This window comes from Metarhizium brunneum, chromosome 3 (genome assembly GCF_013426205.1).
Source record: "Metarhizium brunneum chromosome 3, complete sequence".
In the NCBI taxonomy this organism is placed as follows: domain Eukaryota; kingdom Fungi; phylum Ascomycota; class Sordariomycetes; order Hypocreales; family Clavicipitaceae; genus Metarhizium; species Metarhizium brunneum.
In genome coordinates, this window is record NC_089424.1 from 3464462 (window position 1) to 3483478 (window position 19017).

The following is a 19017-nucleotide window of genomic DNA, read 5'->3' on the forward strand; positions in this document are numbered from 1 at the left end:
AGCGTTTGGTCTCATGTTCCATCACCTGCTGATGTCCCGGCAAGGGTTTGTGAAGCCATGGTAGACGTAGACTCGAGGCATGCCTGACCATGGCTACCCAAGTAATCACTGTTGGCGAGCTACAAGATGCGATACCCCGGACTCGACCGTGGACAGATGTCTTTCGAATAATAGCAGGTGACAGTCCAAGATACATGCAGAGTTGCTTGACAGTCATACCAAAGCTGCATAGACGAAGGGGCCATGTCGTGCCAATAGTTACAAATCGAGCGTCGTCTGCATTCAACGTGGCGAATGGTTGCAATACGGGTTGCCAGCTTATCATCAGCCAATCCTCTGAGGGGGGCAAAACTCAGTCTCTCCGCATCTTTGTGTTGATGCGATGGGCTACCGCAACGAAGCACCACGCTCTTGCGCTGCTGGGCATCATACTTGTAGGTTAGCATGCAGCCAGGATGCCGATGAACCTTGTGCATGTGCACCGAGTGTAAAGCGGAAGCCGAGTACTTGATGTATGATGCAGTCCGGTCAAGACCCGCCGTTGTCGTGGATTTCGGAGCAATGCAAAGTGAACCAGCTGACTCATCAAACATTGAAATGTCCAGCCCCAGCACAGCGCTCTCAGCGTGCAAATGTTGCTAAACAGGCACTGGACACTTGGGACATCGACCTTCGAGGACTGGCGAGCTGCCGGAGGAGTCAACTACAAAAAGGCCAAGTGGGATATTACGTCGATATTAATGAGGCCATCAACATTGGCCGACGTCTGGACACTAGGACAAGGGCCAGGGTCCAGGGTCCAGGGTCCTGAGCTCGACGTTTGCTGGCACTGGGACTGCTGTGGCCGTGTGGGCCCAGTGCCTCTTGATATCAGTTCGGCTCGACAAGCGTCGACTGGTCAGGTCAGTCTGGCCCGTTGTTGGTCCCCCACTAAGCTCCGGTCTCTGGCTCTATCTCTCCGCGCCCACTCCAGTCATTTTCAATCTTCCCAAAGACCCCAGCTTCCCGCGCGCCACCCCCTTCAAGACGCCGACGACGGTCATCCTCTGCCACCACCACACCAATACATTTTCGACTGAGGCTCAATTGGCACGGTCAGCTGAGGCAGCGACACGACTATTGCGAGCCCTTTATTTCCATCCTCCCCAGTCCAAGACGCGCCATCGACAACTTGGCCTTGCAACTCCCCTCTGCTGGCGGCCTTGCCACCCCGTTCCTCGCCTTCGTCCTCCGTGTTGTTCACTGACAAACAGGCAACACCTGGCGCGAGATACAATAAGAAACCCGCGCCACCAAATACTCAACATATCCGAATCCTTCCGAGCACTCTGCCGACAAAATGTCTTTGCCCAAGGACACTCCTAATCTGGACCCGGGGCTGTCATCGCCGTTTCCTGGCCAGCCTCGGTCCTTCTCTTCGTCTCTTCCTCGAGAGGAGCTGACTGCTCGTCTTGCTGAGCCCGTTCTCCCAGCGCCGCCACCTGTTCGAGGCGCTTCTCCCGTTCCCGGAGGTGATGCATTACAAGCGACCGAAGCTCCATTCACCGGCGGAAGCTCTACTCAAGGGCCTGGTGTTTCTGCCTTGGCCGCCGCTCTTTCAAACTCTCTGGGACAGTCACCGCCCCGTCACGGTACGCCCGCGGCTCGAATCAGCTCTCCTCCTCCGCCATCTCAATCTCCCGCCCTTCCCACTCGAGCAGACACGCCTACGCATTATGGCTCCTTGGACTCAAGGTCCCGCCTCGGCCCCGGTTCCGCCACTGGTCCATATGAAGACCATGAAATCGTAAAGCGACACTTGGTGCAGCCTAGTGATGCCGAGAACCCTACTTCAGAAGAGTCGTCCCCCAGGGGAACTATCAAGGGCAAGCAACCCACAGACGTCGGGGCGGGCAAGGTCAATGAAGAAGAATTCTCCAGTTTACAGCTACAAGGCGGCGACGTTACCCGCGGTATTTACAAGTGGACGGAGCAGGCAGAAGCAAAAAGCAAGCTCAATCGCAGCAAAAGTTATGACCACATGCGACCTGAACCCGAGGAGGAAGTCACGGATATCAGCGCTATCAAGGTTCCTGGCGGATTCAGGCGTGATCACCTACGAAGGCGAGCTTTCAGTCCGAGCGGACAACACGCCGAGCTGGGTAGCAGTGGAGCCGGCTCTCCCGGAACACTTGACCAACCTAGGTTGTTCACGTCGAGTTTCCTCGAATTCCTGTCTATTTATGGCCACTTTGCTGGCGAGGAACTTGAGGAAGATGATGAGAACTTGGGACCAAACGAGATTTGGGACTCTGGAGAAGATCGCGGCGGCGGAGATGAGGAACCGACCGAAGACAGCGCTCTCTTGGGCAAGAAGAAGCGGAAGAGAAAAGTCCGCGGCGGCAGCGGCAAAAACAGTCCCATGAATGCCGCATTGCTGTTACTAAAGTCTTTTGTCGGTACAGGTGTCCTGTTTCTGCCTCGAGCTTACCTCAACGGCGGGATGCTCTTCAGCAACCTTGTGTTGTTGTTTGTGAGCATTCTTAGCTATTATTGTTTTGTTCTCCTGGTGACAACGCGGCTAAACGTCGAGGGCTCGTTTGGCGACATGGGCGGCATATTGTACGGCAAGTGGATGCGCGGTCTGATTTTGAGCTCCATTGTCATCAGCCAGATAGGTTTCGTGGCCGCTTACACTGTTTTTACTGCCCAGAACCTGCAGGCTTTTATTCATGCGGTATCCGACTGCAAGGCGTCAATCACCATCCCGTTGCTTATTCTCATGCAGACGGCCATATTCCTTCCTTTCTCCCTTCTACGTGACATCGGAAAGCTGGGGTTCACAGCCCTCATCGCCGATGCATTCATCATGGTTGGTTTGGCGTACCTCTTTTACTACGACATCATTACCCTCAACGCAAATGGTCTGGCAGACATCATCATGTTCAACCAAAAAGACTGGACCCTGTTTATTGGAACCGCCATTTTCACTTTTGAAGGCATCGGTCTTATCATCCCTATCCAGGAATCGATGAAGCATCCCACAAAGTTTCCTCGCGTTCTCTTCCTCGTCATGGTTATCATTACAGTTCTTTTCACGGTCATGGGAGCTGTTTCATATGCCGCCTATGGATCCAAGACCGAGACCGTTGTTCTGCTCAACCTACCACAGGACGACAAGTTTGTCAATGGAGTACAGTTGCTGTATTCTTGTGCCATTTTACTCTCAACGCCGCTACAGATCTTCCCTGCAATTCGTATCATCGAAACGGAGCTGTTCACCCGTAGCGGCAAGTACAATCCTTGGATCAAATGGAAGAAGAATGTGTTCCGCTTTTTCATGGTGATGCTCTGCTCCGCAATTGCCTGGGGAGGTGCTAACCACCTCGACAAGTTTGTCGCCTTGGTTGGCAACTTTGCCTGTATTCCGCTGGTATACATTTATCCTGTGAGTCAAATTTTCCCATAAACACCATTTCTTTACGCAAGTATTAACGTCACGTAGCCCCTTTTGCATTATAAGGCCGTTGCTCGAACCCGGTGGTGGAGAATCTCCGACATTATTTTATGCATCTTTGGTTTCGTCGCAATGGCATACACGACTGTACTCACTATCATGAGCTGGGCGGCTTCTGCAGCTCCGAGACCAGGATACTGTGATCGAAAGGGTCCGTAGACTCAAAGTGTATGCATACTGCAGGCAAGAGATGGCGTTTACCTCGGCATTTGTGATGGCACTTTTGAGTATGGGCAACTTTGGGGCCTTTTTGGACAGATTGCATACAGAGCCCGTGAGGGTTAGAATTACATAGTAGATACGAGTAGATATTCAACAACAGGCGGCTCAGGGCCGGAATTCAAAGCGGTTTTTTTTTCTCTTTTTTTTTTCTGCGGTGTACTCTTCCTGGTTTGTCGTTGTATGCTGGTTGTACAATGCGTTTCTGCGCTGCCTGTGCGCCGTGGAGAATGACAAGACAGTGGAGACGATCTGTATCATTCAACCTCTGGGATGCTCGGAGACCGAGCTGACCACTGCTGACAATCACATATAACGTCACTCTCATCGACCTTCAATTTCACAAATGTCCCCAAACACCCCGAGCAAGCCATCATGTCAATCCCCATGGCGTTGCGCTCTCCCGCTCGTCTAACGCGTCACGCCCCCCTCTGGATCACCCGATCATTTGCGACGCGGCAACCTCCTCCGTTCCCCACGGTGTCGTCATGCCCATCTCCAACATGTGGATGCGCTGCTACGCCCGCCATGCCTGAGGGTTTAGACATTGATTTCAAGAGTAATTTGAATGGCGTGATTTCAGGGTATGCGGAACAAGTGCTCGTTTGCACGGGCCGTGATGACTGGACGTCGAGGATAGAGGATGAGTGTGACGGGGACAATTTGGCGGCAGACTTGAAGGAATTGTTCGGTCGAGGGGGGAGATATAGTGACGTGAGTGTCTTTTCACCTTCATTGTCGTTTGCACTGTCCTTGTCAATTTTTCCCGCTTACCCGGGCCTCTTTCTGCGTGATGGCGCTAATAAATACAGCCCTTCCACAACATATCCGTCATCAACTCCTCCTTCCCATCCTCCATACCTCCTCGCTCCGAACTTCACTCCACGTCAGCCTACCTCCTGCCCTCATTCAAGTACATCCCCTTCCTGCCCCGGATCTCCTTTGACAGCGTCGAGGCCCTTGCCAAGGGGTTCTTGCTCCCGGAGAAGCTGCACTCTGCCCACGACGGCCTGTCCCCCGTTCACCGGGACAGGCTGACGCGCAAAGAGGCTTACCAGGGCCTGTTGCCGGGGGTCCAGGACGTCAAGGATGTGTTGGTTCTCATCTGCGGCCATGGGGGGCGAGACGCTAGGTGCGGCATCGTGGGACCAGTCTTGAGGGACGAGTTTGAACAGAAACTTGCACTACGGGACTTTGACGTCGTCACTGCCCCGGTGGAGGTGAACCTCGCCTTTGGAAATACAGAGAGGATAGGGGGAGACGTTTCAGGAAAGAGCATTGCTAGAGTGGGATTGATTAGCCATATTGGAGGACACAAATTTGCCGGAAACGTGATTGTGTATGTTCCGCCTGGTTATGAGGTGCAAGGAGGCCGGCCGCATCCGCTTGCAGGATGTGGGATTTGGTATGGGAGGGTTGAACCGAAGCATGTGGAGGGTTTGGTGGAGGAGACTATTATAAGGGGGAATGTGGTCGAGGATATGTTTAGAGGGGGAATAGATGCGAAGAGGAGGATATTGAGGTTGTGATCACTGATGCATCATGCAGCAGACTTGGGATGTTAGAATGACGTGTATACTACTCCGTAGAATTTGTACATTAGACTTTTCCATCCTCTTCCTCTAATATAGGGTGACTTGAATGAAATACAGGATATTTCATTTCTTAGTTTGGTGTTTCGAAATCGAGTATCTTTATTGATGCACGTGACCGCCGATGTTATCGCGAGCTTCACCTGTCCACACTTGGATCTCGACCAAAAAAAAAACGTATAATAGGACAACACGATGTACAAATGACGTTTTTTCTGTTGGAAATGACCGTCTCATTTATTTTCTTGGTCTGAAATAGCTTGCTCTCTTGCATGCTGCCACTCACAGCATGGCAGCGCCCTTCCGCATTATCCTGCGGTCCTCTTGCAAATGGACACCCAAATACAGCTCCATTCAACCACAAGCACCAATATTACGAATACCCAAACGCTTCCTCTGCACCACTCACACGCGCAAGGAAGCTCGTGCATTTCCATCCATCTTCATCGCCATCGGTCTCATAGGCACAGCGGCATACTACGTCCTCGCGCCGACGAGCCACAAAACCCTCAACAGCGATTCATTCATCCCCTACACCATCACCTCCCGCCAGCCCATCTCTCCCACCTCGGCCATCTTCACCATTTCACCGCACCACCACGACCCTTCGCTGCCATACTTGCTCCCCAGTTCACAAGAGTGGAAGTATCCACTTTGGTCGGTCGAGTTCAAGCAGCCCGAGGTCCAAATCGCCCGGCACTACACTCCTCTCCCGCCGGCAGACGGGGAAAACACCAAAGATGGCACCCTGAGCTTCTACATTCGCGCTATAGGAGGTGGAGAAATGTCTACCTATCTAAATAGGCTCGGTGTAGGGCGGGACGTCTACCTCCGAGGACCGCACAAGGGGTTTGATGTGTTGAAAAGGCTAGGAGAGCAGAAGAATGTGGTGTTCCTTGCCGGGGGCACCGGTGTAGTTCCCGGCATGCAGGTTGCCAAGGCCGTTTTAGAGAGAGACGCCACGACAAGCGTAGAGCTGCTATGGGCTGTACGGAAAAGGGAAGAGCTTCAACAATGTCGTCAGGGTGGTTCGTCCAAGCCCTGGTGGAACTTTTGGAGCACTGCTGCGCCGGCCGAGTTGACGGCCGAGGTGGAAGAACCAAGCGCAATGGGGAAGCAGCTCGCGCGGATGAAGGCCAGGTACGGCGAACGGCTTACCATCCGCGTGGCTGTGGACGAGGAACGCACACGGTTCACGGAAAGAGACATTGGAGAGGCTCTGGCTAGTGGTGGGCGTGCACTGCCTAGTCCGGGATGCCAACTCCACGATCAATGCCTCCATGTGCACGCGTCTGAGTTTGAAGACCCAGATACCAAGTGCCAGTGTTCTCCTGCTGATAGGCCCGGAAAGAATCTGCTCATGGTTTCCGGCCCAGATGGATTCATTGCATATTACGCTGGAGATAAGAAATGGATCGGGGGAACACTGACGCAGGGGACGGTGGGCGGTGTTGCTGGTGTGTTGCAGAGGAAGAATCCTGTCTTGGCTAACGATTGGCTTGTTTTGAAGCTGTAATCATCCATCACTTGAACAGATAACATGTGACGCCTCAAATTCAACGTAGCCATCGTAACAAACTACAGACAAGAAGAATACAACGTGTACATTATGGAACATGAGTCAATCTAGCACTGCAATTCAAGCCAAAGAGTATATTAAGCCCCAATGCCGCTAATGCATCAAAACCCCAACGCCACAAATGCGGACCAACGTCACCTACCGATTCTGCACTTTCCTGTACGATGGCGGCTTGATCGCCCTCCTGATGAGTTTCCCTGCATACGGAGGGATCAGGGATATCGCTCCAATAGAAAGGATGCGCCATGCAAAGCCCCTTCGATCACATTAGCAACCCAAGCATACGGGGTGGACGGAGTGAGCTTCACAGGAACGTACCAAGTAATGACGAAACCGAGATCAAAGTATCCTCCCAAGAACGGGATGCTGCCCACAAATACCAAAAAAGTACCCAGAATACTCAAGATCATGACCGGATGCCACGTGGTGATCTCAATGGCAACCATGATGAGCTCGTTCAACACCAGCACAGTATAACTCACAGCCACCATCTTCGGCCCGTCTACTTCGGTCAGAATCTGCGACAGGCCCTGGATCATACCGCCTTGGTAGATGGACACAAAGACCCATACAAAAAAGGTGCGGTATGAGAGGGATCGACCCTCGGTAAGTTCCTTGTACAGCTCTGGGTATAGATTGGCCAAGTTTTCGTCGACGTCCTTGTCAAGAACAAGGGACAGGACCGGAGCAGCGGTGTAGATGGTTGCATAGCCGACGAGAAGCCAGTCCTGAAATGAGTCAGCATGTATCGTCAGATTAGAGATGGAGGGAGAAAAATAATGCACACCTTGTATAAGCCCTCGGGTTCGAACTTCCTGGCAATACTGTACATGGTCTGACACACTGCTATAATCAGACCACGATGGATAACAAACTGCGCCAGCTTAGCACTCCTTTTGTAACTGTTCCGCCCATGCCACACGAGGAGCTTGACCAAATGATAAAATTGCTCGATTGAGAAATCGGCAGCCAAACTCGCCTGGCGACCTTCCTTGCCGACAATACCGACACCCACATCTGCTGCTTGAATCATCGATACGTCGTTGCCTCCGTCCCCGATGCAGCAGACTCTCTTCTTGGTGTATTCCTTGATGAGCTTAGCAACCTCGGCTTTTTGTGTGGGCGAGCATCGACATGCTACCACAGTGGGAAGCTGCACGGCAATGGAAATAAAGTCGATTCGGAAATGAGTCATCAGGAGCTGAAGACTTTCGCCGTCAATAAGGAGGCATGCGTCTATTTTGCCACGCAGGAAATCGAGGTGTTCCTGAGCGCCGTCCTTGCGCTTGAGTTTGGCGACGGTGTAGATGTACTGCCCGCGTGCAACCAGCTTGGAGCTGATAGCCACACAACGAGCTGTTTCTACCTTGTCTCCCGTCAACATCCAAATCTTGATACCAGCATTGCGAAGAAGCTCTAGTGACGGCTTGACGTCTTTTTGTAACTTGTCCTCCACACCAGTGACGCCGAGCAGTTCGAGATGATTTTCGAGGTGGTGCGATACGACGCGTTGAATGCCGGCATCGCGATTTGCAATGGACATGGAAGCCTCCTGGTACTTGGATGAAAACTCTTGATACTGCTGGTACGACAGCTTCTTCCGACCCACAACCAGTGTTCGCAATCCCTCTCTAGCCATATTGGCCGTCTCCTCATCCAGCCAATCGTTGGCGGCGACTATCGTGCCCATGACTGTGTCCGCGCCCTTTTGATAGAACCAAATCTCCCCAGAGCTCAGGCTTGGATTAATATTCTTCACGTCGTCGTGGAAGTGGACAATGATCCCCATGCGCTTGCCATCAGATGTAAATGGGAACACATCGAGAATACGAACACGGACCACTGGTCGTCCTGTTTCTGTTGATTCAAGCGTCATGCCCTTTCTGTCGCGGTATGCCAACTTCAGCCCGACCGACTCTGTCCATTTAACAATGGCGATTTCATCGGGGGACGATGCCTGGTACGATGTGATATCTTTGCCATCCTCATTATCAACGGTAGGAGTGACATTGTGGCACAGCGCCAGAGCGAGAACCACGTCCCGCACGCGGGCTCCAATCTCACGTCGTGTGCGAGTAGCGCCCACATTGACAGTACTCGAGAAGGTTGAGGATGGCGTAATGAGGACGGTCCGTGACGTTGGGTCTGTTGTAGGCTGAATGTGGAATGCTTGACGAACGTATGATTTGACCTCGTCCATTGCCTCATTAGCATAAGATACAGTCCCGACGTGAACTTTCTTCATCTCCATGTCGTTCTGCGTTAGAGTTCCTGTTTTGTCGCTGAGCAAATACTCGATTCTCCCCAGATCTTCGGGTATGGTGCTGGTTCGTACAACAGCACCTGGAATTCCCGGATCGCGTTGAATGAACCTTGAATACGCACTCTTGCCCATATCGAGGTTGACTCGCAAACTAATAGGGACAATAGTTGAGAACAAAACCAAAAAGCGCATGATCTTAATGTACCACACGTTCCCCGTTGTATTTTCGAACCCTTCCAGAGCAACAAGAACCACCGACAATGCTAGGGTGAGAGCGCACAAGATCTTGGTAAGTGAATTGATTTCGTATTCGAGAAGGCCAGTCTTGGATCGAGACGGGGACGTCGACAAGGCAGACCTTGTCTGTGGCCCAGTATACAAGATCACTGCCAGGGTGGTTCCTTGAGAGGCAATGATTGTGTTGGCCCAAGCCGTATTATCAATTGACAGAGGTGCCGACTTTGAATTACCGTCATGCTTCAACATCGAGTAGTGGCTCGTCACGTCTTGTCTCGTTGGAAACAGTTCAATAGTGCCCACAAACTCGCCAACCTTCTTGTCAGGCTTCCCTCCAATAACTCGCAATCGCACAAACTCCTCTGGGGCGATACTCTGCGTCAGAGCCGAGGCCAGCCTCAGCTTCCAGTCTGTCTCACCATCGAGTTGATCGGTTCTGATAAAAGTCTCTCCAGAGCCTCCACCGGCATCACCCTCATCCTTCTGTATCCCTATATCTGGCTCTTTGCCCTTTCCATCGGGCTCATTTTCGCTAAAAGCAAAGAGGGTCTCCTCTTCCGATGGCTCCTTGGTGGGGGTGGATGAGGTAGGTCCCTCCACATTGTAGCATTGCAATATGACTACATCAGCCGGCACCCGTTGTCCTTTGCTGAGTTTGAGAACGTCGCCAACTTTCAGATCCTTGGACTTGCGCATCACTTCTTCAACGAAAGATGAAGGGTGGTGGGTATTATCTTCCTCCTGAATATCGGTTAAGTCGTGTCGCGATTCCCTTTGCCTTCTTGAACCCCTCTTATTCAATGAATCCGATTTGAGCGCTCGACGGTGTGGTTTACCTGATGCAGATCGTAGGTCGGGATCAGAAAACGTCAGCACTCGGTATTCTTCGGAGTTGGCCTCATTGTCTCTCCGCCGCCTCTCAATGTCGTCGTATGCCTCCTTCCCCATGGTGATGCAAAGCACAAAAGCAAGCGGCGCTATATAGGTAGACAGATAACCAATTCGAAGAGCGGGTATTGCTTGCGACAAGGCGACTAGAAGAAAGTACATGTTAAAGAAGAAAGAAAATTCATTATACAGTGTAACGGGAAGAAATGTTAGCGCTGTATATTTAGCATTGGAAACGATATTGGCCGGGAATCGGGTTGACTGAATAGATCCAACGGCGACATGTCTTGAAGCCGAAGGATCATCTTCATCTTGCTCATCTACGGCGTCATCGTCCCCATGTTGGGGGGGCTTGTTTCCAGACAAGAAGCTGGGGAGCCGTATGCCAGACATGGACAGTCGCCGACTGTGAGACTTCTGATGGCCGCCAAGAAGAGGAGCGTCGTCGTCGGCATGGCTGCCTCCAGCTCCATCATGCTCATCTAGCAGCCTACGAGTATGTTCGTCGAAGTCGTCTCGATTCTGGCCGAGTTCGCCATATCCGCGGCCGCCGCGTTTGTTAGCACGCCGCAAGCCTCCCATACGCAAGTTCCGGAGAGCTATTCTTGACGGCCTTGATTCAGATGAACCGGAGGATTGGCCTCGATTTGATCCTCTGATGTTCTCCGTCGAGATGGGGTCCAGCTCGTGGACGTCGAGATCTAGGTCGGAGTCGGAGTCATGCGTGGGAGATTCGGGGAGCTCGGGTGGTCTGTACGGGGGTGTCGAAGGCATTCCGCATCAAAGATTCCAGCCCAAAGTTCAACAGAAATCTGTTGGGGCTTCTTGTATGTATAAATTTTGCGAACTGTGCGTGATGCGCTGGCGTCTTCAGTGCTGCTCGAATGATCATGCTGCGCTTCGAGGCGCGAGTTTATCCTGTCAGACGCGGAGGGGTCGAAACTGCTGATCAAGAAAAACTACCGTAAGATTCTTGGCGCATTGTCTGCAAATGAGAAAGGAATGGTTAAGCGAGTGCCAGTCTGCAGTGATTCAGGCGACAATGTGCGATGTAGAGGAGGAGGAAATAGAGTCGTCTGAGCTGTTTTAAGCTACTTAAACGTATACGTAACCTGCCTCTGCGTACGTCTGGTACCAGTTGACATGTGTCCAAGCTGCGCACGCCAGGGGTTCAATTTTAGCTTCAACGTCTGGTTGGACGTCAATGCAGGTGGACAGTGCGAGGTACCTGCCCTGTCTGGGTGGCTGACACTCGGGCGCTATTATTGACTCTTTAGCTACGGAGTACTCCGTACAATTTAATCTTTGAGCTAGAGTGGACATTTGACGGACAACCTTAGCTACCCTATATGGTTGGCCGACCTCAGGTTAACAGATTCCGTGGGCGCTGCGCATTTATGACTTCTTGGCGTTTGCGCTCAATATCGCTTTCGCTTTGTCTAGCTACTATTGATTATTTACTTGATTTTCGTTCACCGCCATTGGAAAATGTAGCCCTGACGAAAGAGAACTGTTGACAGGTACTATATAGCTACCTAAGGTAGCACTTAAACGACCAAAGTACAACATAAAAGTAAAAACCAACACCGAATTAAATAATAGCTGTAGTGTGGGGCAATAGCCTTTCTGCTATGGGGAGGTTTCTATTTTTCACTCTCATCCTCGGCGGACCATGGCCAGGCACCATGTCTCACGTTGAATTTTAGGTTCAGAACCGTGTCGTAGTATCATCACAGCACATCACCGTAAGTTCCGTGACCCTAATTCCAAATCGACTACGGAGTATTCGAGTACGCATCCCAATGCAATATGAAAGCCAACAGGTCTCCGGCTCCAGGTCGCGGTACTCCGTACCTCAATGCGGGTTACGCATCACTTACCGAGCCATACACCCGAAATCTAGCATGTGACGGATAAACAACGGAATCTTGAAGCTGCCGTCTCCGATCAGTTGATGGGAGCTAAAGGAGGTCAACTGGTCCCGTCCCGTCTGGTCTTTCATTCCCCACAGCTAACGGAGTAACCAGACTGGAACTTGAGTGCCGGCTTGCAAGGCGAAAAAAGGACCTGCTGGGGTTTCTTGGCTTGCGATTAGCTGCAAATCCGCATTGTGGCCCCACCAACATGGCAGCTCCTGACTGCCAAATTGAAGTCTGGTGCCGAGTCCAGAGTCCATCGGCCCTGTAACTATAACGAACTAAATGCCAGCTTGCATCAAGTCGCCCATCTCACGTCACCACCTTTCTCCCTCTCCAATACTGCCTTCACCTCACATTGTCGCCATCTCACGTTCGATACCCCCAATTTCGATTCTAGCAACTTCTTCTGGTATGGCGAACCGGAAATCGACATAAGAAGATTGCGTGCATTTCGTTCTATTGTTTTCCCGCTCTTGTATGTTCTCTCCGTCTCGACATCCACCACCACGCGCATCCCAGGCTCTCGCTTGCGCAGGACATCGGTGACTCCGTGTCTCCTTTGTTCGCCTCACCAAATGCCCAGACATTGTTGATACTGATGAATCAGAATTCTTGAATGTATCCTTTCTAACCCGCTGCGTCCTGTTCATCGCGCCTACTTAAACCATGGCCGCAGAGCCAGCTGGTTCATGGCACCCGGCCATGAGGCCTAATAGCGCTGCTGATATCGTTGTGCCCAGTGACAAGTCCGAAGCGGCTTCCTCCACTGATGGCAATGCAGCAGCGCGTCAACGCACTCAATCCGAAGAGCATGATGCCACTGAGTCATGGTTCGACAACGGGCATGAAAACGAGAACGAGGCCAACGCTTGGCTCATATCAGAAGACACCGAACCAGCGAAACTCATCGATCCTGCACAACCAACAGACCCCTTACAACCCACCGAAGCGGCAGAAGTGACCGGGTTGGCAGAAACTCACACCCAGGAAGAACAGCAAAAGTCAGAAGATGCTGCCATCGCATGGCTAACCAATGGTGATGGGGACGGTGGCGCAAAACTGCTTTCCGACAAAGGGGGACACAGTCCTTCTGCAAAGGAACCCGAGCGTACCTCCCAAGATGACCACGCCGATGGGGCTCTTGCTTGCGAAGTGTTGAATAAAGAGCAAGCTCGACCGGAAGTAGACGAAGCCAAAGAAACGAAACATGTAGCCAAGGGCCCTTCTTCGACCATCGCTCAACACTCCAGCTCCATGTCCTTTGCTCGTACTGTCTCCCACGAGATCACTTTTGGCGACGATGATGACGGGGAATGGATGCTGGGTCGATCCGATACTGACACGTTCGGCTTCATGCCGCCATCGGATAGGACGAACTCATTCCCTGTTGTGCCCCCCATTTCTTCCAGCTGCGAACCCAACGACGCCTTGCCACTCCCTCCTAATCAGGCTCTCGATGTAATGGAAGAGGATGAAAAGGAGGCCGAAGTTGAGGAAGACGAATACATGATGCAAAGCCCTGAAGGCGATAGCTCCGCATCCTGGCATAGACATGTGGCCACCCGACGTAACCATGCGCCATCACGATCTATTGGCGGCGAAATTGCAGATGTAGCCACCACTGCTGCAGCGTCACGATTTGAAGAAGGGATACCATTGATTCCACGACGCGAAGAGGAAGGCGAAGCTCCAGAAGCTACACCCGACCTGTTTGCAGACGAGGAGGCAAATGAGGATGACTTTTTTTCTCAGGTTCAGAACAATGACTGGGACAGCAACGCAAAACCTTTGGAGCGGAAATCTACAATGCAAGTCATGGCAGCTATGAATGACGCCGGCACATTCAGTCGCCAGAGCACGGTCGAAGAGGAGATTATTGAAGAACACGCTGATGAGTCTGCGGAAGGAGTTGCACTTGGCGTTTCAGAGACAATCGAACCTGCGTCGGCAACGGATGACCTGGCATCCAAGTGGGAGCAGGCCTTTGGGGGGGACGACAACGATGATTTCCTTCTAGACGATCCAACGGTAGAGAACAAGGATATTGATGCGGCGGCGTTTCTAGGCAGTGACGATGAAGGCCTTCTGGATGATGTATTGGACGAACCTGTGCCGGCCATTCAAACCTCACAACCACAAAAACCCGCGGCGAACCCTTACGCCTCCATTAACTCCGCAGTTCATCAATCAACGCCCTACAACGCAACAGCTGCCACAGCCGTCTCCGCCCAGTATCCCTCAGTGATACCATACGGTGGTACTGCTGTCCATTATGGACAAACACCAGCACTGCCGCAACTTGAAGCTACCAAAGCCCAGAGCTTTGCAGATAAATCCAAAGCCGGGTATGCTTCACCTTATGATTTGCCCACAGAGCTGGTCGCCAAAACTGTGAAGCCACGAAAGCGACCAAGCCTTCAACATATTCCTCCCGAAAGAGCTCCGCCGCCTCCCAGAAGTGCCAGCATGTATTCGCCAGGGCAGGTGACTCCTGGTGCGTCCGCGTTGCCGGCTTCATCAGCGCCTCCGGCATTGGCTGGTCAACCCCCTCTGGGCCTGACCCCCGAAACGACTGAAAAGGCACCTGCCCCGGCTCTTCGCCCAAAAGGCGGCTTCTTCGAGGAACTGCCAATATCATCCAAGCCCAGACCGGCTTCAAGACAGAGTCAACGAGCACCTTCGCCAGGTCAGTACGCACCGGGACCGCCGCAACATGGACCTCCGCCAGCATCACGAACTGCCCCTGCTTTGGCCTCGACAGTAAACCAGCCACCAACCGCTCAACACTCGGCCGGGGAGACCCAGACAACACCCGGTATGGCCGGCTTAGTTGCTCCTCCAAGGGTGAATCCGTATTCTACTCTTCAATCCCAATCTCCATCCGTCACACCTCCATCGAGCAGTTCTTCTCGATACTCGCCCGCACCGGCAGCTCAGCAAGGTGGTGGTGTTTCCCTATCAAGCCGGTATTCGCCAGCACCATCTGCTGGATCACGCCCGAATAGCTCATATGGCACTGGTTCTTCACACAACCTTCCTCACTTGCCGCGAACCTCGAGCCCGTTAGCGCACTTCGAGAGTAGCGGTACCACTGATGGGCAGCATCATGATCGCCGAACAAGCTCATCGTTTGAACCAAGGTTAAATCGTGTCTCATCCTTGCCTCCAACTCGAGAGGTGGATGAGGAGGAAGACGAAGAGGCCGTGTCTCCTGGAAATCGATCTGTCAGTGCCAACCATGCGGCGGCGGCCGACATTGCCGAGTCGCGATATAGCCCAGCTTCACCAGTGTGTACAGCTCGTTACACACCTTCATTACCCTCTGCTACTAACAGGCCCGCCGCTGCTCTTTCGCCCACCAAGAGAACCAACTCTTACGCACCCCAACCAGTAACATCGTCTGCTCAAGCCTCGTTTGCACCCCCTCCGCGCGCCCAAACACAATCCCCTGGTGCTATGCAAAACGTTGGTAGAAAGGGGAGCAAGTCATCGGAATCGGGTCCTCGTCCTTCGTCCTCTCACGCGTCGACAGCACCTGCAATGGTAAAACCTGCCCAATCTGCGTATGCTCCTATCACCCGTGCTCGCGGTCAGTCAATTACCAATTTGTTGCCACCTACCGATGGTAGAGAGCACGACCCCCTGGAGAGGTGGAAGGGAGCTCCGGTCATGTCTTGGGGAGTCGGCGGAACGTTTGTAACAATATTTCCCAAGAGCATACCTCGCTACGCTATAGGACAAAGCACACCAGTTACTGTGCGTACAGTGGGTGAAGTCAAGGTTCGGAATATTAAGGATCTGGACCCTCTTCAGGATCACTTGGCCACATTTCCTGGCCCTTTGAAAGGAAAGTCGAAGAAGAAGGAGGCAATTTCATGGCTCTCTGCTGGTATTGAATCCATGGAAAAGGAGCTCCCGGATGTCACATTCCAGTCTCATCTGTCCCTGGAGGATAAACGCTCCATCGAGCGACTCTTGCTATGGAAGCTTTTGAGAGTCTTCATCGAACATGATGGTGTGCTCGAGGGTAGTCCGACCGTGGACAAGTCAGTTCGAGAGGTCTTGACCCCCGAGACCGTTGGGATGCAAAGTGAGGGTGCACCGCTCTTTACAGCGGCAGATACCACAACGGCAGTTACCTCGATGCAGGCAGATGGTGTGGACTCAGGAGCCGTTGAAAAGATTCGCCTGGACTTGCTCAAGGGGGATCGTGAGACTGCTGTTTGGGCTGCTGTGGACAAGCGCCTCTGGGGCCATGCGATGATCATTTCTCAGACCGTCTCCTCAGATCTGTATAAACGAGTCGCGCAAGAATTTGTGCGCAAGGAAGTCAACTACCCAGGCCATAACAACGAGTCTCTTGCCGCTCTATACAAGGTTTTGTCTGGCAATTATGATGACTGCGTTGATGAGCTTGTACCTTCTCATGCCCGCGCAGGATTGCAGCTTATGTCTACTGAAAATTCTTCTGGCCCTACCAAAGACGCTACGGAAGGCCTTGACAAGTGGCGTGAAACATTGACCCTCGTGTTGAGCAACCGCAGCAATGACGATGTTCGAGGGCTGAATGCTCTGGGTAAGCTGTTGTCTAGCTACGGACGAGCTGAAGCTGCACATATCTGCTTCATTTTTAGCCGGCAGCTATCAGTTTTTGGCGGACTGGATGACCCAAAGGCAGACTTTGTCTTGCTAGGTTCGGACCATCACAAGCAGTCAGACCAATTTGCCAAGGAGACTGAAGCCTTGCAGCTCAGTGAAGTCTACGAGTATGGACTGACTCTGGCTGGAGGTGTTACAGCAACTGCGGGAGCGCCTCATCTTGCGGCTTATAAACTTCAGCATGCCGTAACACTCGCTGAGTACGGCTACCGCGATAGGGCTCTGCAGTACTGTGATGCGATTGCTTCGGCCATTGTTTCCCAGACACGCAGGTCTGCCTACCATCACCCCATTCTTGAAGGTTCCGTGGAAGATTTCTTGGCAAGATTGAAACAGGCACCCAAGGAAGCGTCCTCGTCCTGGATCTCTAAGCCTACGATGGGAAAGGTATCTGATAGCATGTGGAACCGATTTAACAAGTTTGTCTCCGGGGATGAGGATGGCAATGGCCAAACTGGGTCAGATGGTGATAACGGACCTTTTGCTCGTATCGCTTCTTCACCGAACAATTCTAGGCCGCCATCGACTTCCAATTTTGATGTCTATGCTTCTTCTTCAAGCTTTCCATCCGCTTCTGCACCGCCTGCAGCCGGTGCCGCCGCGACTCGATACGCCCCGGTACCAACGGCCCAATTCCCTACCGCCCACGCCAATCCATATGTTCCAGCCGCACAGGGGCAGCATGTGCCACTGCCAACTTCGACAGGCAGCGCCCAAAGATACGCCCCCAACCCGTACGAGGCAAATTACTCAGGCGCACCGCTTGCACAACCTCAAACTGATGGCTACCAGCCCGTGAGTTATCCTGAAGCCGCTGCAACTTCTGGTCACCAGCCTGTCGAGTCAGCTGCAGCCCACACTCAACAGCAGCCAGCCGCTGCCGTCCGGGCTGCAACCTCTGCCGGGTACCGGCCGTACAGCCTTCAAGAGTCACCGAATATTCAACCCCAGCCCGGAGCTGATGACGCCGATCAAGGGTATCAGCCGCCATCTTACGGTTACGAACCTCCACAAATAGTTCCAGTTCCAGTTGCAAATGATGCTCAAGGGACGGGTGACAACAGCGGATATGAGCCACCTTCGTTCCAGCCACATGGTTATGAGCCCCCACCATACCAGGCCCATGTTGAGGGTGATGACGCACCCAAGCCCAAGAAGAAGGGCTTTATGGAAGATGACGATGAGGATATTCCCGCACAAAGGCAACCGCAGGAGAGTTCGAAAGCGGAAAAAGACCGAGAGAATGAGGAAATGTTCCGCAAAGCGGCAGAAGAGGATGGTGAGTGTCAAGTGTCCATATTTTATCATGGACCAAGTTTGCTAATAGATATAAAGCCAAGCGAGCAGCTTCAGCAGCCAGTGCCAAAAAGGGATGGGGTTTTGGAGGCTGGTTCGGGGGTGGCAAAAAGCCCGAAGTCAACATTGGCGAAGCTCAGGCAGGCAAAGCCATCAAGGCCAAACTTGGTGAACAGAGCAGCTTCGTCTATGATCCAGATTTAAAGCGTTGGATCAACAAGAAGCCAGGTGCTGAGAACGTCGAAACCAAGAAGGCCGCCCCGCCACCACCACGGGGTGCTCCTCGCACTCTAAGCGGCACCCCCCTTCCTGCGGCGCCTGGCACTCCGCCCCCAGCTGCTGGACGATCCAGCGTTCCTCCCATGCCGTTCCGATCTACTGCGGGCAGGTTGTTGACGACTGCTCAGTCTATGGAAAACCTGGCTGGTGCTTCTGCTATGGGGGCACCCCCCACAGGCCTCTCACGGTCGGTATCTAGCAACAACACGACGTCGGCGCCACCGTCTACAGGTCCGCCCAGTAGGCCGGCGACCAGTATGAGTAACGCAAGCAGTATTGATGACTTGCTCGGTGCGCCTGGCCCAAGAAAAGCAGGTCAGAAGAAGGCGCGAAAGAGTGGCCGATATGTCGATGTTATGGCCAAGTAGTTGAGTAATACGGTGTGGAAAGAAGGATGGCTCGAACCTCAAATAAAATTGGTAGAGCACCAATATGATGGGTTCATACACACATTACGGCGTTTCGTTAATAGAATTAATACTGAGCATTCGTGTACTATAGATATTCTATTTTTCCATACTACAGATCTGTAGTATTCATGCCAATTACAATACCATTTCAAGAAATATCATGCTACAGCCTAAAGAAGT

At 52.5% G+C, this 19017-nt stretch overlaps 5 protein-coding genes across 5 annotated transcripts; 4 read left to right on the plus strand and 1 right to left on the minus strand.

The window, feature by feature from the left end:
* Positions 1-1339: 1339 nt before the first annotated feature.
* Positions 1340-3448, plus strand: avt3_1 (Vacuolar amino acid transporter 3; the record flags this gene model as incomplete). The annotated part of the gene is made up of 1 exon (XM_014687104.2): positions 1340-3448. One exon carries the CDS (start codon positions 1340-1342, stop codon positions 3446-3448), a length of 2109 nt encoding a protein of 702 aa, XP_014542590.2.
* Positions 3449-4243: 795 nt separating this feature from the next.
* Positions 4244-5244, plus strand: AIM32 (Altered inheritance of mitochondria protein 32; the record flags this gene model as incomplete). The annotated part of the gene is made up of 2 exons (XM_014687103.2): positions 4244-4429; positions 4528-5244. The coding sequence occupies 2 exons, from the start codon at positions 4244-4246 to the stop codon at positions 5242-5244; spliced, it is 903 nt and encodes a 300-aa protein (XP_014542589.2).
* A 352-nt stretch (positions 5245-5596) lies between these two features.
* CYC2 (Cytochrome c mitochondrial import factor CYC2) lies at positions 5597-6823 on the plus strand (the record flags this gene model as incomplete). Its single annotated transcript, XM_014687102.1, has 1 exon — positions 5597-6823. The coding sequence occupies one exon, from the start codon at positions 5597-5599 to the stop codon at positions 6821-6823; it is 1227 nt and encodes a 408-aa protein (XP_014542588.1).
* Positions 6824-7024: 201 nt separating this feature from the next.
* On the minus strand, positions 7025-11048 carry G6M90_00g062950 (uncharacterized protein; the record flags this gene model as incomplete). Its single annotated transcript, XM_014687101.1, has 3 exons — positions 7025-7142; positions 7205-7614; positions 7674-11048. 3 exons carry the CDS (start codon positions 11046-11048, stop codon positions 7025-7027), a joined length of 3903 nt encoding a protein of 1300 aa, XP_014542587.1.
* Positions 11049-12859: 1811 nt separating this feature from the next.
* On the plus strand, positions 12860-18795 carry sec16 (COPII coat assembly protein sec16; the record flags this gene model as incomplete). Its single annotated transcript, XM_014687100.1, has 2 exons — positions 12860-18131; positions 18188-18795. 2 exons carry the CDS (start codon positions 12860-12862, stop codon positions 18793-18795), a joined length of 5880 nt encoding a protein of 1959 aa, XP_014542586.1.
* Between the last annotated feature and the right edge of the window lie 222 nt (positions 18796-19017).